At 37.3% G+C, this 26,005-nt stretch overlaps 1 protein-coding gene across 1 annotated transcript; it reads right to left on the reverse strand.

The window, feature by feature from the left end:
• Nucleotides 1-687: 687 nt before the first annotated feature.
• LOC114468935 (zinc finger protein 709-like) lies at nt 688-24,602 on the reverse strand. The gene is made up of 6 exons (XM_028456119.1): nt 24,399-24,602; nt 20,036-20,170; nt 15,127-16,079; nt 13,084-13,264; nt 9,331-9,459; nt 688-5,254 (listed from the first exon to the last, which is right to left on the reverse strand). Exons 2-6 carry the CDS (start codon nt 20,151-20,153, stop codon nt 4,569-4,571), a joined length of 2,067 nt encoding a protein of 688 aa, XP_028311920.1. The 5' UTR covers nt 20,154-20,170; nt 24,399-24,602; the 3' UTR covers nt 688-4,568.
• Nucleotides 24,603-26,005: the final 1,403 nt, after the last annotated feature.

Consider the following 26,005-nt stretch of genomic DNA (forward strand, 5'->3'; position numbering starts at 1 on the left):
CCAACCCTGCCTCACACCCTCCATATGTGACTGGCTGTTTCTCCCCACAGCTGCAACATTTACTCTGCACCATATATAGTTATTTATTTTGGTTTATACATATAGTATATTTTGGTGCCAACTCAAATGGTTAGGAATAAGGCGGACTTAAAAGTTATTTCCTGCGATTGCGTCTTATTACACTTGAGTTATGGTTAGAGTAAGAAGGGTTATGGTTAAGGTGATGACACATTAAATGCATCATTTCACAGTCATGGCAGGGAACATAAACTAAACTCACACAGCACATAAACACTATGTGCTGCTTGACACGTAATAATTACGTGACTCACGGCACGTAAAATGTGTAGAAATCGTGTTGCCAGGAACGACAGAATCAAATTACATTTTGTGTCATTGTCATGAACTCTATGAGACTGGGATGAATGCTCAGACATTTTGAAGGAAACCTTAAAATCTGAATTAGTCGTAAAGTGTGTCTTTGCCACAAATAAGTATTTGTACTAAGTAATGTATTGTGTGAGTGAGCAAAGGACAGACATATGTCGGTATTCAGAACAGCAAACTTTGATTTGCTTTAATAATCATGCACCAAATGCAAAATATTCAGAAATAGTGCAGATCCGAAACATCACACCATTTACAATCATATAACAGGCATAACATAACAGAAGTGACTCAGGGCGGACAGTCTGGTGAGTAAGTGGGAAAGACGAGACTCACATGCTTTGGTTTTGTATTTACTAGAGACCGTAAAAGAAAAATCATTGGATAAATGCAGTTAAGGACATGCAAGCCATTGGTTTGAGGATGGTAGACAGAGGGGACAGAGGGGATTGGGGAAGATGTTCTAATGTAACGAAAACCCAGAGCCGTTTAGAGAGAGTTGATTAATCACTGTTCATGCCAATGGGACCTTTTTTTCTGTTGTAGCAATGGCGGCTCATGGAGCTTCACAATAGTTCTCAGAACTGAACAGTTGACTATTGCAGCGCAATGGAGCTAGAGCGGAATAGACAATTTGTGATTCACTTTTGAATGGGAAAACGTTTAAATAATCATATTGGATATTATTATTAATATCAGCGTATCTAAACCCATTAACGTGTGCATTAAAGCATGTTAGTGGATTATTATTACCATATATTGTATATACACATACATATGACGGTGTACTGTATAATTATTGTAAATCAATGCAGTTATTGACGATAACTTGCCAAAAATCCCATTATTTCTCTCGGAATCAATGAATTCGAATTGCCCGCCAATAACTTGCAGGAACTATTTGAGTCAACATGAATTATGTGATGGTCAAGCATTTCAAACTTCTGTGTCACAACTCTCTCTAAACGGCTCTGGCAAAACCTAAGGGAAAAAATAGTAGGAAAAACTTTTTTTATACTCCCAACACTGACATAAAACAAGCAGGTTAGCAGCCCTTCAGAACCAACATTTGTGCCTTAGCATTAACTTATTTAGCTTTATTACATGACTAGAGCACTTTGAGGAAAAGTGGGCAAGAGAAGAAGCAATTACCACACCTGATTCCTAAAAATGAAGGGTGGTTCAAATACCAACTTCCTGACTAAAGTGTTTGATATTAACTCAAATACACTTTTTCACTATACTCTATACCATGACCTTTTTCATAGTTTGGACTGACAAACAGAAGGTTTTCCACTATTAGCATGTTTATTCCAATACAACTGAGAACAATCTGGACGTCTGTTTTAATGCATTTTGTATGTAAATGAAGACAAATATACCATCTTTACATGTTAGCATTTAAGGATATGCATCACCAGAAATTCTCCACGGTCTGAACTATAGAGAGACCTTTACCAGAATGTAGTTCCAACTGATTGATCATAATTTCTCACTCTGTGGTATGATATGCCTAAAACAGTCAGAAAAAGACTAACTTTGAGCGACTCATCTCAAGAAACACAAAACAGGATACAAGCAATCAATTTCTCAAGGCATTTCAGTAACTATTGGGAAGGAAATAATTGATTTTATTAGATCCAACTTCAAATATTTATGTTTTAAGGACTTCTTACCAAGCTTCTGAAACATTTGTCAGCACTTTTATTATTTAATGTATCACGTTCCATACAGTAAGAGAGGTATTACTGAGCATCTTAAAAGAGACTTTTTAACACTTTCCACCAGACATATTTGCAAGAGTTGAAAACTAAGTGAATTGATCCACATTTAGAGTTTTAAAATAACCTGTATGGATATTATTTTTAAATCATCCATTGCATGAAAAATGCTAGAAGCTGGTGTTCTGTGTGTTCCTGTTGTTTAAATTATGATTTATTGCACAGGTTGGGTCCATAGGGATTACAGTGGATAAAGTGATAATGTACTGCACATGATCCATCCATTAGATTATTTGTTGGAAAACATATAAATTAAATAAATAATTATTCTGTAATAGGTCATTACTTTAGGGTCACGAAAGACTCTTGTCTAGTGATCGGCTCTAGTCAGACTAAATAACTAAACTAGCATCAAATTCTAAGCACTGATTTCCACTTGCTAACATAAGTCATGTAAAGTAGGATCTTTTTGGAACTTGGTCAAGGAATGATAAATCATTTAGGGGAAAGAAAGAGGTCTGAAATATGAAATGACAAGCAGGCCTATGTCATGTTTAAAAGAAGCTTGTCAATCAAACAAAAGATGTGTTTCAAACAAAGTCAAAGAAGTACCTAAAAACAAACAGACTGATGCCAAGCTTAAAGTTGTAAATAGCAAAACTATTGCAGACTTGTCAAATAAATGTAAATAGTAAAGTGAGTGTGTTTCATATAGATCCGAGGTTCACAAAGTGGGGTACAGGTGCCTCTAGGGGTATGCAAAATTTAATTGGGGGAACGTAAACAAAAATGAAAAACAGCGTGACATTAATAACTAAAATATAGAGCAGCAGTTCAATGCATTGCCACAAATTACACATTGGCCTCTGTAAGACTGCCCTATAGTAGTGACAGAAAAACAATCCCATCAAAAAAAGCGCAAATCTGACGAGAGCTACATTGCTTTGCGCTAGCCAAACGTGCTTGTGCGTAAGTGGACTATTCAGCTTTGACAAGCATGAAAACAAAACACAGAACAAGACTTTGCATGGAGAACGATTTAAGGCTCAGACTCTCTCAAACTCAGTTCTAACCTCACCCTTCTCTTCTCTATTTCACAGTTTCAGGGTGATGAATGTTGTATTACTGTCATATGTTCAATCAAATAATGTTTGATGCATTTCTTATTTCAAAAAAGGTGCCCCTCACAGAAAATGCCAGTAGGCTAATTAATTAAATAATATTCTGAATAAGATGTTTTATTGTGTGCTTACAGATTCTTCTTCTTTTTTGTTAGATATTATTCCTCAACCGAAACTGGTAAAATTCAGAGACAAATTCCACTGTAGGGCTACAATATATATGACATTCCATCTTTATGTTTTTTTTTAAGAGTAGGGGGTACATGGCTTCAGGTTAAATGTGTGAAGGGGTACGGGACTCGGAAAAGTGTGGAAACCGAACCACTGATATAGACTGTTGTTAACAGCAGCAATGCAGATACCTGAGAACACAATACAGCTGGTGCCAAATGTTTAGTTACACACCAAAACACTAGTGTAAAAAAGAGGCCCGAGGATTAAAAAGTTTAAGTAAGCAAGTGATTTATATTTCCTTTAGAAAGGCACAGAAAAAAAATTTCATTAAAAAATAAAATTAAATAAAAACTACTTATACAGTAAATATCCACATAAATAGCAAGTTGAGATAGTAATAAATTAAAAGCAGCATCAACATTCGTTGTTCAGCCCATTTGCAAAATCAAATGTGTTTTACAGCAAGATCACAAGACACCAGGTAGACAGACATGGTAAGACGGCTCCAATTAGAACACAGTTTTGACATTTCTGTTAGTTTCATCTAATAGAACACCAACTGACAAGTTTTTAAGTGAAGAAGTAGCCTCAGGAAGCAGTTTGTGCACTCGAAAAAACATTTATTCTCAGTACAACACAACACAGACATGGACCCCCAAGTAAATTGATCTTAAGGTTATTGTGTGTCGCCTGGCTACAATTTGGTTTCACTTGACTCCAACATTGCTCAAAAGTCAACAAGCATATTAGTAAGTCAGTTACTACTTTTAAAGACAAACAAAACATAAACCTTGTTTAGTGAAAAATACTGCATGGAAAAAGTGAAATCACAAACTTTCTCATTCATTGAAGTTATTTGTTTTACTCTAACACACTAAATGTGACGGCGAGATTTCAATGCTTCCAACACTCGTTCAAAGTGAAGACATAATTAACAGTTTTCACAAATTGTTTGCTCCAAATACTGCTCAAGTCCTTTTTCATAACCCTACGTTGTTTGTGTCCAAGTATTTCCTTACATTTAATAGTGCTTTAGCTAAACTAATGTGGAAGGCTCCAAATTTTAATTCAACACTACACACAAAAGTCTTTCTTTGCCCTTAATTTGTTTATTTTACTGCATGACATTTAAATAACTACTACTAGGACATAAATAAATATATAATCAGTCGTTTTTGTTCGTTATGCACATGTTTATTGGGGAGTTACTGTCACTCTGAAAGTAGTCGTTCCTCTCGTCGAATGGAGAATCTTCCTCAGTTTGAATTAGCTGGTGCTTTCGTTTATGGAGCCTCAAGCTTTGTGAACGGCTGAAGCCCCTCCCACATATCTCACAGCCGTACGGCCTCTCCCCTGTGTGAAGTCTGATGTGGTTCTTAAGGCTTGAAGCTCGTGTAAAACTCTTACCACACACAGGACATTCAAACTTCTCTCCTAGGTGGATTTTCTCATGTTCTCGGAGACGTCCGGACTGGTTGAAGCTTCTGTCGCACACAGAACAATGGTATGGTTTCTCCCCTGTGTGTGTGAGTCGGTGTCGGTTCATGGCCCCTGAATGGGCAAAGCTTTTTCCACAGTCTGGGCAGGAAAAGGGTTTTTCGCCTGTATGTACTTTGAGGTGACCTTTAAGCTGACCTTTTTGAGTGAACTGCTTGCCACAAAGGTTGCACTGGTATGGTTTTTCTCCAGAGTGAATGCGCAGGTGTATCTGGAGTGCAGACATCTTGTGACAGTCTCTTCCACAGAGCCCACAGCAGTAAGAGCTCTTACTCAATATGTTGTTCAATGTTTTCTTCACTGGGAAGGCTGGAGGGCTGTCCTCACAGTCAGAAACACCATCTGCCTCTTCACCTTCAAAAACAATTACATATATACACACATAAGAAAAGTAAAAAAAAAAATGGCAATGGCAATGAGAGGCATTTTTTTTTATATAGAAAACATGTCAAAATGGTTATTACTGTAATATCTGGACTATAAGGCGCTACTTCTAGCTACTGCTCGGATGGCCATGGAAACCAGTTGTATTTTTATTATTTATTTATTTTTTAATTATTATTATTTAAAAGGTTACCTCATTCAGATGTAGCCTACGTATATGTTCATCACAGGAACTATGCACAATAATAAAATAATATTTATAAGCTTGCAAATAAGCAGTAGGAACTACTCGCCGGTAAATAAAGCCTAATAAAACACCAAAAAACAATAATCAGGAATAAATATTTGCTCCCTGGTAAAGATAGTACCTCTAATAACCGGTACAATTATAAACTTGATATTACAGCATGTGCATGTAGTACGGGGCAGACTACTCAGTCTCCGGTAGCCTATGGCTCCAAAATGTTTCTGGATGTTTCCAGGTTTTAGTATCTCCCATTTTACGATTTTACAAACTTCTTGCTGCCAAAAAATTGAGCTCCGTCACACTAAACCATAGAAGTTTCCGTTAAGGTGGACCACTGAAACTGTTTACATTAAATCGAGCGAGTTCCAACTCAATCATTCTGATCAGTAATTTTGTCATACACACCCTTGACTCTGAGGCTGATGGAAAATCTTGCGTGAGCTGAACTGACAGACATAAATGTAGCGGAGATCAGAACAGCCTGGATACAGTAAAATTCAGCCAGTTTGTAATAGAAGGAAATGCTGACTTTTTCCTCATTTTGTTTTGTTTTCTCATGCAATTTCAAGCAATTTTAAGATGGCATGGTTTTATATTCTCCTCCAACAGTTCATTTTTTCCAAAACTCAAACTATTAAAATTTCACACTGTGCAACATTAATTTGTCCAATAACCTGAAGTTAGTTAGGTAGTTTTAGATAATTAAGCAATGGCAAACTGAGGCAAACCATACAAGCAAAACAAAAATGCAATGTAATGTTTTCCATGAAAATATAGCCAAATTCAGTATTTTACACTGAATATTTAATAAATAATTAACTACAATTATGCTTTTGTTTGATATTCTAAACATTCAGTGCACAATCTGATCAGAAATTAAAAGTTTAAAGATATATGAACCTAATTAAAATGTAAGCTTCATTAAAATAGTGAAACCCTTTGTGTTAAAAAATAAATCAATTCAAGATTAGTTTTGGTCATATGAAAAAAAAAAAAATCCACACAATCTACTACACAACAGATTGTTATGGTTTATATATCTTAAAATGTCATCCTTTAACATCTCCATTGAGGCAGTGGGCTGGTTTGCATCATACCTTCAGAACAGGGTGTTAAAGTGGCCCAGGACAACTCTTCATTTTTAAACATCCAAATGGACATTCCTCAGGGCTCTATACTGGGACCATTGCTGTTTCGTCTCTCTATAAATGACTTGCCCCTAACCTGCCCAGGTGTCAACTGCTAACTCTATGCAGACGATCCAGTATTTTATGCACCCGCTAAGTCACCTGAGCAGGCAGCAGATGTCTTGTCTGCATGTATGGCTGAGGTGAGTGAGTGGCTCACCCATAACCAGTTGGGGCTGAATTTAGCCAAAACAGTATCAATGTGTTTTTCAATTAGAAAACTAAATGTAGGGAAGACATTCCAAATACATTTGCAAAATAAAAGCATTCAATCTGTAACAGAATTCAAATATATTGAATTGGTTCTTGACCCACAGCTAAAATTTGGCAAACATATTAAGAAAATATCAAACAATACAAAACATCCTAAATTGTTTCAAATTAATCAAACATTACATTCCAACCCAGGCCGCCTTCCTGTACATGCATGCTATGATATTCTCACACATATCATACTGCAATACAGCGTGAGGCTCACTTTACAATCAAGCAATAATAATTATGGCCAAAAAACCAATCCGCTGCCATTACTGCATTAATCTGGAGCAGCACAAGTTGCTAAGGTTTGAAAGCTTTAGCAACCTGTGCTTTCTCAAACTAACCTTCAAATGTATAAATAACCTAGCACCTTTACCACTCAGTTATTTTATCCAAAGACAAAACAGCCATAACAGAGTCACCAGAGCTTCCATCAATCATAACTGTCAGATCCCACACGACAAGACTTAATATGGTCAGTCTGCCTTTATCTACAAAGGTGCCAAGCTGTGGAATCCATTACCAACGGAATTCAAGACCATATCAGATTTTAAAACGTTCACCTGTAGGCTTAAAGGAATTGTGGACGATGTTTAACTCGGGTGGATCATCAAGACAATTGGTCCTCCTAATTGTCAATCATGTCTACGTAAGGCCGTCGTACGTGCTCGTGCCGAGTACGCACTGGGTCCTTTGAAAATGGATTTTCACTTACCGGTGGTGAGTCTGATATAGTGGGAAAAGTGTAAATCTTTTGGTTAGTAAGGTTGTATGACCGATGTCCACACCAACTTGTAAACAGCTGCGCACGAGGAAGACTGGGCTCATGCACGTTCTCTCCCACACACGTAGGCGTGTTGCGCATGCGCATTTTTTTCAAAAACATGAGAGGGCGTTTCTTTTCTAAACATCGTCCACAATACCTTTAAAGGAGACATATCATGCATTTAAGTCCTTCCTTTTTAAAATATAAATCATACGGTTGTGGTCTATATAAAGCGGAACTGCAATGCTTGGGTCTGAATTCCTCATTATTATAGCTCCACAGGCCCATTTTCTACCCCTTTTCTGATGTGCTTCTGAGAGCAACTCGTTTTGGTGCGGTCTCTTTAAATGCAAATGAGACACTTCATACCCCGCCCCCTCTTCAGGTTGCAGAGGTGACACTCAGTTCAACTCCACCCTGTTCGGCCATTTTTGTAGTTTGATAGAAGAGATACGATTATGTAGCAGCGCAGAAACTTTTTATTTACAAAATGTCAACAACGTTAGACTTGTCCATCCAGCCTTACATGTTCGAGCCAGAGTCGGACCCGCGGAGCGAGATGAAAATGAAGATGATGAACCTGCAGAACCCTAACAAGTGAGCTAACACAAGCACCGAGCTAACGCTAGCGCCAAGCTAATGTCACGAAATGCATTTTAATAGTCTTTTCGGAGACAAAAACGGCAAAATGAAATGACTAATGACAACTTTAGACTTAAATTAAATCACGTAGGCCATATCATCAAGGATCTAAAACGAGCACACAGCGCTAACATATGAAGACAGTGCAACTGCCAATGCTAACAAAACAATGACAGGGACGTCTTATCACACTTTTTAGCGTTATTTACAGCTTACCAAAGTGCTCTGTCCGTCGTCTCCAAAGATAGAAGGAATTGAACCCTCAATCAGATGAAGTCTTTCGGCAAATCCTTCTTTATACTGGCGGAGGTTGCTGAAGCAGTCATCCTTGAAGTGCTTCGCGCACACAAAAATGACCTTACCCACAGATGTGGGTACATTTCCGTGAAAAATAAAACTCAACCAGGCTCTTCAAAAAGGTTCTGATGCTGGGAGACGGTGTAATGAAGCGTGTGGGTTACTACATCCAACAACCGAACATTTTTACTTGTCCTCTGCATCCTTGGACTTGGACTACAAAATAAAAACGTGAAATATAAATGGCGGATTGCTCGAAGTGTTGGGCCTGGAGTCGATGTCCTAATTTGGCAGTTCCGCTGCAAATACTGTGACATTATTCAGAAAATGTAATAGAGAATCGAAAAATTGAAACAGATTGAAAAATATGACCAAAACAGAATATAAAGATATCAACGGAGCACCTGAAGAGACTAATTTGAACTTGTCTGTACTTCTAAACACTCTAAATATACAACAAAATGCATTTAAGGGCTAAAAAAGTGGATTTAGCATGATATGTCTTTTTTCCCTTTTCAAAAACATTTTTAATTTCGTTATTGTGAGCCCATTATCATTTATCGTATTGTGATTGTCGTGCATCGCCCGACCCATACTACACATTAATGCTGACGCAGTAAGTTTCAAGCTGTATTTGAATCTTCCTTACCATTGACAGGCTCTACTCCTTCTTCTTTGGCCTCGATCCTTCCATCAGTTCTGCCCTTCTGATGTTGCTCAGCTACTTCCTCTGCTAGAACATCATCCTTAGCATTTGATTTATATCCAATAGGCTCTTCTACAGGGGAAAACACAATATCAAAAGGAAAAATACATATTGATACAGTTTTTTTTTTTTTTTTTTTTAATATGTACATTTTATTATTTCATGATATATTACAGACTTATTTTAAATTCTTTTCAGAAAAATGCCTGATAATTACAGTCTGGTCAACAAAAAGCTCTTGAACTACATTTTAATCAGTATGAAACACACAGCACAGCACTACGGTGCAGATTTCTTTGTCCGAACCTGACAGGCTTTAAGATAATTTATCCGAGCCCGACCCAAAACAGACAGTTAAAATCTAATTTTTTCCTCATACAAAATTACACATTTACGTTTGTTTTAGTGGTTATCGCCAGGCTACAAAAGTCATCCACTCTCTAAATGATCAACACACACACACAATAGACACCAGCATTACAACCATCCATCCAACCCTTTTCATACCCGTTTTGTCCTATTTCAGGGCCGCATGGATCTGCCGGTGCCCATCTCCGGCTCACATTGGGCGTTAGGCAGCATTACCACCAATATATGGGAAATGAAATATTGTGTCTTTTTAAATTAATCAATTTTTTAGTATTTTATAATCATGCACTGATTAACTTTTTATTCTGACAGACTTTTACCGTACTTAGGTTGCTTTTTATGATGATTTTGTCTGTTTGGTTTTAAGTTTTTGAGAGTGTAGTTGAATGCTGTTAGAAGGGGCATGTGCAACTTCATTGTTTTTATGCAATGACAATAAAGGCTTCTATTCTAGTCCCAATTTTATAAACAAACAACTCTTAATAGCTCAAAATCGTTCATCATGTCTTTTTACTACTGTAGATGTGTTTTGGTTATTATTTCCAGACATTAAGTATAAGAGGAGATGTCACACGCTGTCAGTGAGACGCTTCTGAGGAAGGCGAGACATCGCCGAAACTGTCAAGCAAAGGTAAAGAGCAACATCTACTCCTACACTTAATGTCTTAACCAAAAAACGTTGTCAAATGAACAGAACAGCGCATGGGGCAACAAAAGAATGTCAAACACAAACGGGTGTGCAGTGCAAGCAAGAGACGCAGAGGATCTATTTATATAATCCAGGTATCAAAGCGAAGGATAATCCATGTTCTTGTGCAGAAAAAAGAATTGCATCAACGGTGTATGGCTTCATGACTGTCCTCCTGCTCGATGGTCAAGTGAAGTTGTGTTCACTGCTCCTGGCAAGGACACTATGGGACCGAACCCACATATCTGTCCGAACCCCACCCGACACGTTGGGTACTGTCAGGCTTCTGAAACTGTGAGCTACTTCATAGGTACTGACAAATCCAAAGGGGTACCAGTTGAAAAGCACTTTTTAAACACGAAATGTTCACGGTTTCACTTTAATCAGAGGGTATTAAGGAAGGCTAGCAGTAACTGAAAAAGGTAGGAAATGTTTACGTTTTAACATTAAACACTTTATTTCTCCTCATTTATGCAATTGCATCATTTTCATTATACATTTCATTGAACATTATCATCTTCCTATTTTTCTAGCTACTAACAAACAACGTTTAACTAATCGTATAACATGTAACATTTATAAAATGTTAAAATTGTGCCATTTAAAAAAAAAAAAAAATCAATTTTAAAAATCTATCTCATAGATATATATTTTATATTATATAGATCAGTGGTTCCCAAACTTTGTGTGTCCAAGACACACCAAAGGACAAGTAAAAATCTGAAGGCAAACTTATTGTGCAAAATAGCCTTTATAACACGTGTTATCACTCAAATCATGTACAATTTCACAGGCGATCGTACAAGAAAAAGCTCCAATTTCCCTCTCGCTGTTTCTCTGTTTTAACGTTGTCCTACAACCTTTGTCACAGTCTTGTTTTTTTCTTTTTAAAGAATTGTTAATTTTTATTAGGTATAGAGTTGACCTCTGTATTATGAAATGAGTGCATACAAAGTAGTAAATAAAAATATAATTATTTTGTGTAGTCGTATATTGCAATAATAATGTATGTGTCACGTGTCTTTATAATGTCATGTCTTCTCACACCTGAAAAAGGAAGGACTTAACCAGACTCAGGATTTCACTTGGTGAAAAACCTTTAAACATAAAACACAATGCAAATAAGTTCATACTTTTTCATCTAACAATATAAGGTAAGTACAAATAAACACAATTTCAGGTAAGTACATTTAATTTGATAAAAGTATATTTTAAACTTTTTTTTTACTAAATCAATGCAGGTAAGTAATCTGTAAAATTAGGCATTAACCAAACATAAAACTAGGTCTACTTTTATAACCTGAAACCATTTTCCTTATGTTTATATCAATTATAGATATTATAATTTCAATTTTAATTTAACATTTTCTCAACAGAAATACTTTTATATTATATTATTTCCATTCATAAATAAAATATTTTCACGCTGAAATTTATTAAAGATAAATTTGCTATATTTTAAATACTAACTTATTTTAGCCCTTAAATACATAAAGTTTTAAGCAATTTTTTTTACTATTTTCCTCTTCTCATATAAACAACTTAATTAACCCAGCAAATTAATTGAGCAAATTAATTATACAATGATTTCATATTATAACGGTCCAGTCATTATGAGCTCACCAGTAACCCTTTGGTTTCAGTCCTTTTCCCATGTGTATTGTGCAGTGCACGTTTCTGCGGTTCTCAGCTCAGTTGAGCGCAGCCAAAGGCCATTTATAGGGTGACTTTCTCATCAGTGTGATTGCGCTCACCTTTCGGTGCTCCACGGAGAATCATGTGCTCACACGGAGCAGTATGAGCCTGTGCCGGCATTCGTTTAGAGCGGCACATGCACCCAGAATTATGCACTCAGAGCACTCGGACAGATCACCTTAACAGTATGGTTGTCACCAAATCCCACGGCACACCAGTGTGCCACATCACACTGTTTGGGAACCACTGATACAGAATATACCACTGACCATACACCAAATCTGCAGGACTTAAAAACATTTGTCACAATGTTTCAGTTAAAATAAACATTTAAAGATGGTTAGTTTAATACTAAAACTCAGGTGCAGCAGTATTTTACTTTACTAAGTACTAACTACATCTGTCATCTGTATTTATTTTAGTCAGTTTGAATCCTGCAAACTAAATCAGATTGTAGATCAGAGGTGGCCAATCCTGGTCCTCAAGAGCCACTATCCAGCATGTTTAGATGTTTCCCTCTTCCAACACACCTGATTGAAATGACCAGGATCGTTATCAGGCTTCTGCAGAGCTTGATGAGTTAATCATTTGAATCAGGTGTGTTGGAAGAGGGAAACATCTAAAATATGCTGGATAGTGGCTCTTGAGGACCAGGATTGGCCACCCCTGTTGTAGATGAAGCTCATTGGTAACTAGAGCTCCTGAGGGCCCCTCACATGGTCCATGAGGGCTACCTGGTGCTCGCGGGCATCATGTTGGTGACCCCTGCTCTACAAAGCACACAACTCGGTGAAAAATAGACTTACAGATTTAAAGATTTACAATGAGTAACAAGAGGATGTGAAGTAACTTGTCCTTTGCAGATCAGATGTAAATCTGTAAAAGCTCCAAGTATGTGTTTTCCAAAAATTTTTTAAATGTATAATTCAAAATGTATACTTTACCAAACGGTTCTTCCTCATCCTCTTCCTTCACTCTTACATTCATTAGCAGTTTGGATGCAGCTTTCCGTGAACGTTTCCTTGCTTTTTTCAGATTTTTCTTACAAATAGCAGCCGTGATACAGTTTGGAACCCATGGAGAGCAAGGCTCAGCTTCCTTTGGCAAACTCTGGATGACCGACACCTGCAAGTGCAAAATAGGAACTGTTTATCATCAAAATCATTTTTTGACAAGACTTTAAAGCTAATGAGGTATCTTTTAACCTCCAATATCAACCAACACCTGTACATGAACATTATAAATGAATGGCAAATGACATCAATGATCTACTGCCGAAAGACAAAAAGCATTTCTTATTGTACAGAGCTATGCATAGAAATATGATGTACTGTAAATAATAATTTCCTCCAATCAGCGGTGCAAAGACACAGAAACATATATAAAATAAGAATAGTATAAAAATTATTAACAATAACTAATAATAAACTAACTCGTTTTATTTAAAGGCAGACTTTGAATCAACTTCAAGCATATCAAATGAACAGCATCTAAAAGAGATGCCTGAATCATAACTACTGAAATAGTGGAAGGTGTGTCTGTACTACATTAATGTGGGGGTGGGGGACAGGAAAGGGGTTGAGACCACAGCTCTGGGGAAGAAGCTGGTTAGCCGGAAACAATGTGACCATTCTAAATTGGATGACTTTGGAAACAAGTCAGGGTTAATTTTTAAAAAATAGTCTAGGTTGTCATTTATTAATCAATTATGATAGATAAAAAAGTTCTTTGAATTTAAATTGCGCATTTTAAAAATAAGTAACACAAGCAGACAAATCCTAGATAAAAGATTGGGATTTTAGATTTTCCTGTGAATTATTCCCATTGGCATATACCCAAATGAAGCTGATGTTTCTTTAAGCCTGAACCCGTTTCAACCCGACAGTATTCACAGCCGTGCGTGAGCATGTAGAATGATCCGTTGCGAGTTATAAACATGATGAGCAGCTTCATGTACACGCTATGTCTGGTTGAAGCACTGTTTATATTGGACGGTGATTATGGTTACCAAGCGAAGAATCACACAGGCAGCATCGGTGGAAGCCAAGTGTCTGCAAGGGTCCTCGGGGTCCTCAGGTAAAGACAGGAGCATCTGAGCAAATTGCCTGGATTAAATAGATGGTGCGGCTGAGATCAGGGTTGGGGTCAATTCCATTTTTCAGTTACAATTAAGTTTTCAAATACAATTCAATTACGATTACAGATACCAGCATTTTTTCCAATTACAATTAAATTACACCATTTTTTATCCTCAGAAACTCAATTACAATTTTGTTCTCAATTACTAAAGTTCAATTACAATTAATCACAATTACTGAGCCTGAAATAAATAATCTAATAAAAGTTAACCTTCCTCTTGTGTTAGCTTCCTGTTAGCATCTCTAATGAAAACGGGTCCCGACTCAGCTAAAAACAAATACACTAAACACAAATAACTATCATATCTATGTTAACTACATATGTGTAGAATTGTACATAGAACTGTAACAGTTTTGTGTTAAATTAGAATTGACAATTTTTGTAGTATTTTCATGGCAATTATAATTACAAAGTAAATTATCTGAACTCAATTACAATTTAATTATCATTACAAAGGCAACAGATTTTTACAATTACAATTGTAATTACACCATAATTGTAATTAATTATTAATTACACGTTCAGAATTATAATTGACTCCAACCCTGGCTGATGCATTTGTTTATCGGTTTTGCAGATTAAAAAGAAAGTTTAAAGAACATGGCCACGCCTGGAAGTCAAAGAGAGAATTATTACGACGGTACCATTTAAAAAAAAAAACACAACAACAGAAAAGCCCCCCTACGCTGATCCAAACACACCGTAGGGGGCAACACCGCACCGTAGGGGATCATAATGACAGCGCTGGCGAGAACCCTGATGATGACGGGATGGGTCAACATAATGTTGGCGACTTCACTGCCTAAACCAGTTTTGCGTTGGGAGCCTTATTTGCATATATTCCATACCTCAGAGCTGATGTTGTTTGACACCTTCTGCTGGGATGATTCTCCTCCTGCAGCTTGGTTTTGCCCATCCATCAGCTTTGTAGATGCATCATTTTCGTTCTGTGTGCACGATCGTTTGTGGTTTCTCAGTGTTCCTGCTAATGAAAAGTGCTTCCCACAGTTGGCACAGGTGTACGGCTTCTCTCCAGTGTGAATGCGCATGTGCCTTCGAAGCTCTCCAGGAGCTACAAATGACTTATCACAGTGTGTGCAGCTGTACGGTTTCTCGCCCGTATGTGTGCGCATGTGGGTTGTCAGGGTCCACTGTTGTGAGAACGTCTTTCCGCAATCGGAGCAGTGGTATGGCGTGATGCCGGTGTGGAGACGCTCGTGCCTCACCAGTGTACCAGACAAGGCAAAGCGTTTGTCACAAAAGGAGCACTGGAAGGGTCTTTCACCGGTATGAGTCCTCTGATGGTCTCTCAGTTCAGCTGCTGAATTACAGCTCTTGTCACAGTCCGAACAAGGGAATTTTTTCCTGATGAAGCCCGCCACCACTTCAGAGTGCATCGCATCCAAGTGTGTTTTCAAATGCCAGTGACGAGAGAAACTTTTGAGACAGATAGAGCAATGATACGGCCTCTCCCCGGTGTGCGTCCTGCGATGTAGCCGCAGCTCCCCCTGACTGGCAAACCTCTTCTCACAAAAAGTGCACGGGAAGGGCTTTTCCCCAGTGTGAACCCTCTCATGAATCATAAGAAGCCCCTTCTCTGGAAACCTTTTCTCACACATGGAGCAGGGAAAAGGCCTTTCTCCTGAGTGTGTGCGTAGGTGTCGTTGAAGCTTGGAAGCATAAGGAAAGTCTTTGCCACAAACAGAGCAGCTGTGGAAAGATGCTAGCTTTTCAAACTCATTGTTATCCGACACCTTTGAGGGAGTTCCAGCTAGTAAGGGGCCAGAAACAGCATCCACTCCTGTGAAAACACAAAGCAGAAATAAAAATGATCAACTAAATGTAGGTTTGTTTTAGTAGAGGTCGACCAATATAGAATTTTCAAAGGCCGATGCCAATTAAAAAAAAAAAAATTCAGCCGATATCTAAAGCCGATTTTGGAAGTTGATATACTTTGTTTTTAAAGCACATTGATTATGAAAGACAATTGAAACACTATACATACATATACAACATATACATTTATATATTAGAAATTCAATTAAATACACCAATAGAACTCTTAACATTTATTGATAACAATTTATCAATAACATGAATTAACATAATTTATTATTAAATGTACCCGTACACAACCAAGTAAAACAAAAAGTACAGGACGGGTCAGTAGCAGTAAAGCATGACAACAATATACAATGTGCAAGTAGTCGGTTTAAACTAAATACCTAAAACGGTTTAACCACTCAATCCTTCCCTCTGTTCACAGCCACCACCATTATACCTAAGCTTCACATGTACCACTACAACATCACATCTCACTCTCACTGTAAAATAATGAACTCTTTCCCACCCTTTCCATTTCCTACCTTGAGTCTCTCCTCCCTGTTCCCTTCCCCCTCACTTAGGTGTAACACTGCCCTTTTTTTCATATTCTCCCAATAAAATGTTTCTCACCCTTCCTTAGGGAGAGCTGGTGATGGTCAAAAAAAAAGAAAATGTTTTTGTTTTTGTTTGGCCAATCTTGAAAAAAGTCCATATATCGAGCGTTTTATTTACTACAAAACGCTCATGTAAATATTACCACTTGTCCTTGTGGATGTGAAAGCATCATTCATTAATCAGAAAAACACTGCACTTAAATTGCTTAGAACTAAATAGGGTTTGCACTTGTTCAGTGTTCACACTATCATGGGTCAAAGACAAATAAGCGTTTACACTGGCGAATCCTGGAGTGTTTTAACCGCTCTAGCTTTCGTTTCCCTGGAAATTTGGTCTCGTTTGGGTCATTGTATACAGGAAAACAAAGTAGAGCGGACCAGGCAAGCCAATCCTACACGACGGTACTACCGTGGATTACTATACTATACTACTGGTGCCAGTTTCCGCTACATAGCCGCCGCCTCTACTCTCCTCCTGGCTTCTCACTGCACTGTCTAAGCTCACTGCTCACCGCTACTCACTTGAAAACAAACCAGCATGGCAACTACTGCAACCGAACTACACAGCTGCTGAATGATTGGCTGTTTGCCTGCAACTGGTGAAGTCCAGAGGTATGATAGGCTGTTTCTGCATGCTGGGTCCGCGCGCCGCTGTTAGCTGATTGACTGTTCATGTGTTTCTGCCGGCGGAAAGAACTAAATCCATGAAGACAGCTCCGCTTCGATAGAAATTCGCCTCAAAACAAACAACAAGCTAAAGGTCTGTCTCGCCCGGACGCGTGCACAGCTTACAGTCACAAACGCGAAACAACACACTAATCATGGCAGAACCACCGGGCCCGAGTGGGGAGTCTGCCGTGGCGGCGTCATTAAATTGGAATTATTTTGGCTTTAAAAGCCTCATGTTAAGCTAAATCAACTTTTCTGTGGTTTAAACATCATCAAAGTGCTATTTGGGCTTCATACACATGCCCATAGTGTTTTTTTTTTTCATTGATTCCCTCAATCTTTAGTTAGAGGGTGATTTGCTCCTTTCTTACTGCAGGGCGAGCCCAAACACCTCGCTCCAATTTGATGATGAATTTGACGCGGCACTGAGCTGGAGATGCTGCGCCTCCGGCCCGTCCTCTGGCCTTACGTCACAGTGCGGGGAGATGAAAGTCAGTGTCCCGTCTATAGACACGCCCACTCATGAATATGCATAAGTATGCCGCAAATCAGTTTGTGTAGAGTTGCTCAGAAAGTGACTTTTCAGAGGCTAAAACTCTGGAAAACAGGCGAGTTTGGGAAAATAAAGCTCAAATACTACGTTTTTGGGGTTCTTAGAACAAATGGAGATGGGTGAAAAATGGCATGATTTGGGACCTTTAAAGGCGGCAGAGATGGTAAAGCAATAGGAACACCACTGTGCAGGCGCTGCCACCAAGCAATAGGAGCCAAAGGAGGGATCACATCCAATCTCATAAAACACCTGTGACGTCAGCCAGAAAATGCATACAAATAAAGTTTTCTCAGGGAATCAGTTCCTATTATTGTATTTTGTCCTCTATGGTTTATTATGTTGAAGAAGAAGCATTATTGTATATTGTATTTTTTTTTTTTTTTTTTTAAAAAGACAGTAAATTTGTTATCCTAAGTTGATTATTTCTATTAGTTAAACATAAATTGATGTGCAAAGGAAACTGAAAGATTATTTTAAAATTTCAACCATATAAATTCTAACTTAATTTATTTGTTTTTTATTGGTTATACTATATTGTTTGTTTATATTGTTTGTGTACTCTAATCATGCACTAAACAACATTATAACTAATAAATAAGTATTTCTAACTTGTATAAATATATTGCAGTTCATAAAAATAATAATAATTAAGAAAGGCTTCAGTATCACGATATTACCCGGAACCGTGATACTTTGTCTGGTATATTATCGTGGTTACTCGTTTTGGGATTGTGACAACTCTAGTTGTGGGTTTATCGACTTAAATGCACTTTAGTTATTTTTGGAATGCATGTTTTGTTTTGTATGAAGGCCTAATATAAATGAAAAACTTTGCTGTACTTTATTTGAAAAGCAAAGGCTACTGGAATATTTAAAAAACTGTCAAAATATTCAATAAACATTTACTTTATTTTAAAAAAAACATGTCTAAAAATGGATTCTAGGCTATTTATTTACTATTAATAAAACAAGTGAAAAATTTAACAACCGCATTCGACATTCGGTATACAGCCAAGCGTTTATATTTTATTAGGCGTCGGCCACACATTTTCATTTCGGTGCATCCCTAAAAATTAGAATATAAAAATATATATAAATACACTGTTACATAGTGCAACTCCTTGAAAACAACTACAGCATATAAAGACAAGTTAAGAACATTAGGCTTAAGCATACAGGTTGTGAGCAAGAAACAGCAGCCTGCTAACATTTTCTGGCTTGAGTGTCCGCTGGATTAATACATTAATTAATTAATGTACCTAATCAATATTAATTCTATTAATTAATTAGGTACTTATGTCAATCAACTCATGGGGGCGTGTCAACACGTTAAACACAAGCACCCCACTTAACCCCCCCCTAAATCTCCAGTTTTATATTCATCAGAGGCCGCATTCTAAACGTAAAAATCGCAGACGATTAGGTTAATTTAATCGTGGAGGCCAAAATTTTTAATCACAATTTAAAATTTGATTAGTGCAGCCTTACTTAACTCACTCAGTGCCATTGACAAGATAAATCGTAATTTTAAATCCAAACGCTCAGTGCCATTGACAAAAAAACTCGCCAATTACGTTTTTTCATGGCGATTTTTTTTTAGAAAGAAACTAATGTTCAGATGTTATAGTTTTCAATAAAGCAAAAAAAAAAATTACTTCAAAGTCGCTGACAGAATTTTTTTTTTAGAAAAAGTCTGTTTTCTCAGCTTTTTGCTCTGAAACTGGCGATTTGTGTAAAACTTGCTCTATTCAACTGCTGATTACGGAAGAACTAAACAAGCTACAAACATGTTTTTTATGATGAAAGTAGAGACTTTAATCTTTCAGAATCTGGTGTCAAAAGCTCTAAAACGTCTGGCACTGAGGGAGGTAGAAATTCTGAAAATGGCTGACACTGAATGAGTTAAGAGTGAATATTTCTTTGAATGTCTATATATTAGCCCAACTGTGAACTGACTACCTATTGCGGTTGTAACCAAAATTGTGCTTTGAATTGGCTGTAACTATATCAGGATAAGCAGCTTGCCAGGAGGACGAACAAATAAATAGATGGATAACATTTTGTCACAATGATTAACCATCATTTGTATTTACTCACTGAGATCTGATAAATCCACCTCTTCACCATCAGAGTTTATCAGACCTCCTATTTCTTGCTGGTCATCCTCAGCAAGAATCCCTGGCGGTCCGAAGTCTTCTGGGTTTTCAGAGCCCATCTCTCAAATGTCCAACCCTGCAGAGGAATTAGGCATGAAAAGAAAGTAAAAATCTTTAGCAATTAGCTACATATGGAAAAATTACTATCAGAATCAAACGTATTACCCAACGCATCACCAAAGGGAAAACACAAATGTAGAATTAACACTTAAGCAGCTTTTAATGTCCACAACAATCTGGGCCATCTTCCCAGAAAGGGCTCATCAACATATCCTGAAAATAAGCCAGAGTTTAAGCTTATCCTGTGGTGGACAAAGTCAGAGTTTGGACTTTGGGTTTCAGAACATCAGATATTCATTTTCTAATTAATCAAAGATATGTTTAGCCTGAGGGAGGCATGTGCACGCTGATCTCCATACTGAGCAGAGCACTAAAGATATGATTATAAATGGCAGACAGCAAGGAAACAAACACATAATTCATTGTACTGTAGTGAAATAAAATGTAATAAATAATGCAATATAAAGGGTGAAAACAAAGGAGCATATACAGTTGTGTGCGAAAGTCAGGGCACCCCTTTAAAAACAGCATATTTTATATATTTAAAAAGTTATATTCATATTTACTGTCTCTCTGGTATATGGGAAAAAAAAGACAATATTGTCAGGAAACATTAATGCATAGTTACATTTTATTTTATAAATTGAACAAAATTACAAAAATGAAAAACATAATTTTGGCATGTGCAAAAGTTGGGGCACCCTTCAGCATCAGTACCTTCAGTACTTAGTAACACCCCCTCTGGCAGATATCACAGCTTGTAAACGCTTCTTATAGCCAACAACAAGTCTCTGGATTCTATTATTTGGGATTTTTCCCCATTCTTCCTTGCAAAAGGCTTCCAGTTCTGCAATATTCCTAAGACGTCTTGCATGCACAGCTCTTTTAAGATCTACCCACAGATTTTCGATAATGTTTAAGTCGGGAGACTGTGAAGGCCATTCCAAAACCTTCAGCTTGCAGTTTCCACAGTGCGAGGCATAATTAAGAGATGGCAGGTGAAGGGAACTGTGGAGGTCAAGAAGAGATCTGGACCACCAAGGAAACTCTCGGAGAGAACAGCTCGTAGTCTGGTCAGAAAGGTAAACCAAAAACCACATTTGACTTCAAAAGACCTCCAGGAAGATTTAGCAGACTCAGGAGTGGTGGTGAACCCTTCCACTGTGCGCCGATACTTGCACAAACAAGACCTTCATGGAAGAGTCTGTGGAAAAAAACCTTATCTACGACCTCATCATAAAATACAACGTCAAAAATATGCAACAGAACATCTACAGAAGCCTGATGACTTTTGGAAACAAGTGCTGTGGACTGATGAAGTTAAAATAGAACTCTTTGGCCACAATAAGCAAAGGTATGTTTGGAGAAAAAAAGGAGCAGCATTTCATGAAAAGAACACGTTGCCAACTGTTAAATATGGGGGTGGATCCATCATGCTTTGGGGTTGTGTTGCAGCCAGTGGGACAGGAAACATTGCTCGGGTGGAGGGATGAATGGATTCAATTAAATACCAGCAAATTCTGGAGGCAAATATCACAGCATCTGTAAAAAAGCTAAAGCTGAAAAGAGGATGGCTTCTACAACAGGATAATGATCCTAAACATACCTCCAAATCCACCATGGACTACTTCAAGAAACGCAAGCTGAAGGTTTTGGAATGGCCTTCACAGTCTCCCGACTTAAACATTATCGAAAATCTGTGGGTAGATCTTAAAAGAGCTGTGCATGCAAGACATCCTAGGAATATTGCAGAACTGGAAGCCTTTTGCAAGGAAGAATGGGGAAAAATCCCAAATAATAGAATCCAGAGACTTGTTATTGGCTATAAGAAGCGTTTACAAGCTGTGATATCTGCCAGAGGGGGTGTTACTAAGTACTGAAGGTACTGATGCTGTAGGGTGCCCCAACTTTTGCACATGCCAAAATTATGTTTTTCATTTTTGTAATTTTGTTCAATTTATAAAATAAAATGTAACTATGCATTAATGTTTCCTGACAATATTGTCTTTTTTTCCCATATACCAGAGAGACAGTAAATATGAATATAACTTTTTAAATATATAAAATATGCTGTTTTTAAAGGGGTGCCCTGACTTTCGCACACAACTGTATCACAGCATCACAAGTCAGTGCAAAACTTAGAAATACAAGGTTTGTTTCTTACTCGGGCTCTCAGGATCATTCACTACGAGAACTGACTAATCTGTGACCCTTTCAGGTTTTTTAAAAAAATTAAAATGTATGTTTTAAAAAAACTTTTACTTCAATTATTTTCATACTACAATCAAGGTTCACAGTAAGAGAAATCAAATCTGCCAGAGAGCACGTTTGACTCACAGAAAAAGTAACATAGCAACAATGGGAATAGAAATTCCTGCATTTGCTCTAGTTTAGCATGAACATGAGCAGGATCTTCCAAATGCTCAGTGCACCAAGCTCGTAAGGGGGCAGGATGGTGGAGCAGTGGGTAGAATAGCTGCATTACACATAGAACACCATGAGTTTAGCCCCACTGTTAAAGCCCTAAGTTTCTGCACAGTTTGCACATTTAAACCTAGTTCTAGAGCTTAATTAAACAGTTCCAGTAGTTTTTTTTTTTTTTAGAGCAGTGGTTCTTAGTTCTTATCACTCACGTACGCATGGGATGATTTTTTTTTGCTTCGTTCCAAACGTTTTTAGTTTTTATAAATTAATATTTTAAATAAAAGTTAACATTATTTTCATAATTTATCTTCAAAACAACTGGTTTTTAATGGAATATTTTGTGTGTGTTTCTTGACCCCGAGAGTGACTCAACAAACCCCTGGGTTCGATCGGACCAAGGTTAAAAACCATTGTATTAGACGTAATACTGAATAGAAATTAAAAATTGATGACGAGAAAATGTCATCAATTAAAGGCACTTTAATTGGATTATCTTTGTGACAAAGTGATGATCAGAAGGTAAAAACCTGGAAACACATACATTTTATTTATTTATTTTTTTTAAAGAAACTTTTGCCTGGAACTGAATTTAGTAAGGCTTTTATTTAAAATCTAAAGCCCATGTAAAAATGACATCTCACAGCAGTCATTTCTCAGAATGTCTACAGAAGTATGTACCCTTTAGCCTTTGTTTCTTATCTCAAAAGTACCCGGTTAGCTCATGTTATACATTATTTATTTGTGTCTGCAGGCTTGTGTAACTCTTTCCTGCGTCTCGTCCAACATTATTCTTAAATTTAGGCTTTTTTTATTCATTTATTTCTGATGTTTTGCTCGCTTTAGAATTTGAACTTCACCTTTTGGTGTATTTTAAAGAGTTGACTCACACATTATTATTGTTGGATGAGGAAAAAAGTATGTTAACATGTAAAAATAATAATAATAATAATAATTCAAAAAAATCCATAATGTTAAAAAAAATAAACTGACATGTTTCTGTGTACCTCCTAAGAGGTGTACACACGTACCCCAGTTTGGGAATCACTGCTCTACAGGAATGAGTTTACATAATTGTGAGTGTTTATTTTCTAAGTTTAAACAGAAAAAAAATTCTGGAAGGATCTCAGGCAGAACATCAGCCTACAACCAGCACCTAGCTGTAGGGATGGCATCCCCTATCCTGCTCAAGGACACCTCAGCAGATGCTTTGTTGTGAGGGGGAGCAGGGTGAACCCAACTGGGCCTGTTAAACCTGGTGAAGGACACGCTGCATAATACAGTACTGATTGTAAAACTCGCAGTGCAACATCAGAGTAAATATCTGTGTTGCTTACAGTGGATTGAGGAGTATTCATTTTATGCACATCATGGTTCATGTAGCTCCAGTTTCAAATTCAGCTTCATCCAGCCCAGTCTCTTGCTGACACAGGTAAAGACCTGTTAGTGGATCCTAAAGTAAAAAGCGTTGCTTGGATTGGATTACCAGAATACTGCTGCAGGGTGGAGACGTTCGCCCTCTTCGCGAGACTGCTCGGCTGTGAGGTGGAGGCAGTGGACTACAGCACCGCTGTCAGCCATCACCTCCACCTCTGCCTGGACATCGGAGCTAGCTAGCCTCTGACATGGCCTTCACTTGCACCATTAGCCCCTGAAGCTGCAGCCAATGACAGGCAGCATTAGCTCAACAGTCCACCTTTACGTCTTCATGAAGAGCAATATGAAGCTGGTCCGCTGCTAGTGTTAGCTTTGCTCTAAATCACAGCAGCTACCCCAGCTAGCTAATGCTAAACCACACACACACAAAAGATATTAGGACCAACCTCAGCATCGATATCACTCAGGTAGGAAAAGTAGCCGCTCCGCTTAAGTTCACAACGACCATCAGGCGAAATATTTACTTATCCCTCATATTCACGGCCACTTGTTTTAAATAACGTCTCCCATTCGTGTCCAACCAACTCACAATTAAGTTATAAATGGTTCAATATGATGACCACCTTTGTGACTTGAGCTGCTAGCTTATGTGAACTTCCGGTGGGCATCTCCACCAAAATAAAATTGATAATAATAACAATAATACCTGATAATATTGATAATAACAACAACCGCAACAACGACAACAACAGCAACAACAACAATAATAATAATAATTAAATTGACCTATTTTTTTAACAAAATAAAAAATATATAATAATAAAGTGCACACAGCAATGTTTGTGCAGGCCTGGATGAGTAAGTTTTGTTTTGAAGAACGAGCATGACATTTACTCAATTCTTATGAATGCCCTTTGATTTGAATTCCAAAGAAAGTGTTAATTTATCTTAAAGCTAGTCACAATAATCTATAGTCAAAAAAATTATCCTCCTGCTTATACTGACACTCAGTGTAATTAAAAAATAATAATTTGAAATAATGCTTACTGTACACATTTCTAAAAAATAAATGAATAAATAAAAACTAGGAAGCAGTGAACAGTGATCTCATAATACAGCTGTCTCTGTTGATATTGTTAGAACGAGAAACCTTTTAACAACAAAGACAACAACTCCATGCTTCCACAATAACTTGCAGAATGTTCCATTAACTTATATGGTTGAATGTAAAGGGTAAGGGAATAGCCTTTAAAATAATAATGTTTGTTTTACATCAATATGGATATTAACATAAGAAAGTGTTACTGATTTTTTTAAACATTAATTAGGCTAAAAAGGAATGAAGACAGATGAGTTAAGTAAACACTGGTACACAAATTAGGTAAAGCACACTGTTTACCAAACCTCACACTAAAACTGTAATACACATTTTCATGCATTGCCTTGGTACAAAATAATTAAAGGCAATTTATTGAGAATTGTGATCAAGCTGCATTTACCTCCTGGGCACTTTTAAATTGGTTGCAAGTGTTGAACCAATATTTCTTTGTAAATAACTTCTTCCAAATATTCTCAGTAGGATCAAGATGTGGTAAACACAGAGGATGGTCAAAATCAGAGACTTAACGTCCGTTATCAGGTGATTGTTGTAAACTATAGCTTTGTCCTGTTCAAAAGACCCAGACATCCCAACACAGATGATGTCCGTTGTTTCTAATCATATCCAGCTGTAGTTTGACACTCCTGCACAACCTGAAGCTCAAATTGAAGAATACAAAACAATCAGGATCCTCATCCCAACAAAATGTCATTAAAATTTGTTTAAAAAAAAGTTTGACCTTTTTTGAAAAAAGTTGAAATTGTGATCACATTTTAAAGCAGTAGTAAAGTAATTTGAGTGCAAAAATACAAATGTGTATCTATTTTTCATGCTCAATGTTCAGCAAGGCCATTCTTCAATTGTCACTTGCAGGACAAAGGTATTACAAATTGTAATAACACTAATATTTTCATTGTCCCACAAATTCTTGTAATTATCTTGATGGGAAGACAT

This window comes from Gouania willdenowi, chromosome 1 (genome assembly GCF_900634775.1).
Source record: "Gouania willdenowi chromosome 1, fGouWil2.1, whole genome shotgun sequence".
In the NCBI taxonomy this organism is placed as follows: Eukaryota; Metazoa; Chordata; class Actinopteri; order Blenniiformes; family Gobiesocidae; genus Gouania; species Gouania willdenowi.

Excerpts from the sequence above, each read along its gene's own strand:
- LOC114468935 (XM_028456119.1), bottom strand. The coding sequence starts at position 20,153 with ATGGGCTCTGAAAACCCAGAAGACTTCGGACCGCCAGGGATTCTTGCT. Across the intron at positions 9,460-13,083 it reads GGATGAGGAAGAACCGTTTG|AAGAGCCTATTGGATATAAA; the intron begins GTAAAGTATACA and ends TTTCCCCTGTAG. Across the intron at positions 5,255-9,330 it reads AGGAGTAGAGCCTGTCAATG|GTGAAGAGGCAGATGGTGTT; the intron begins GTAAGGAAGATT and ends TTGTTTTTGAAG.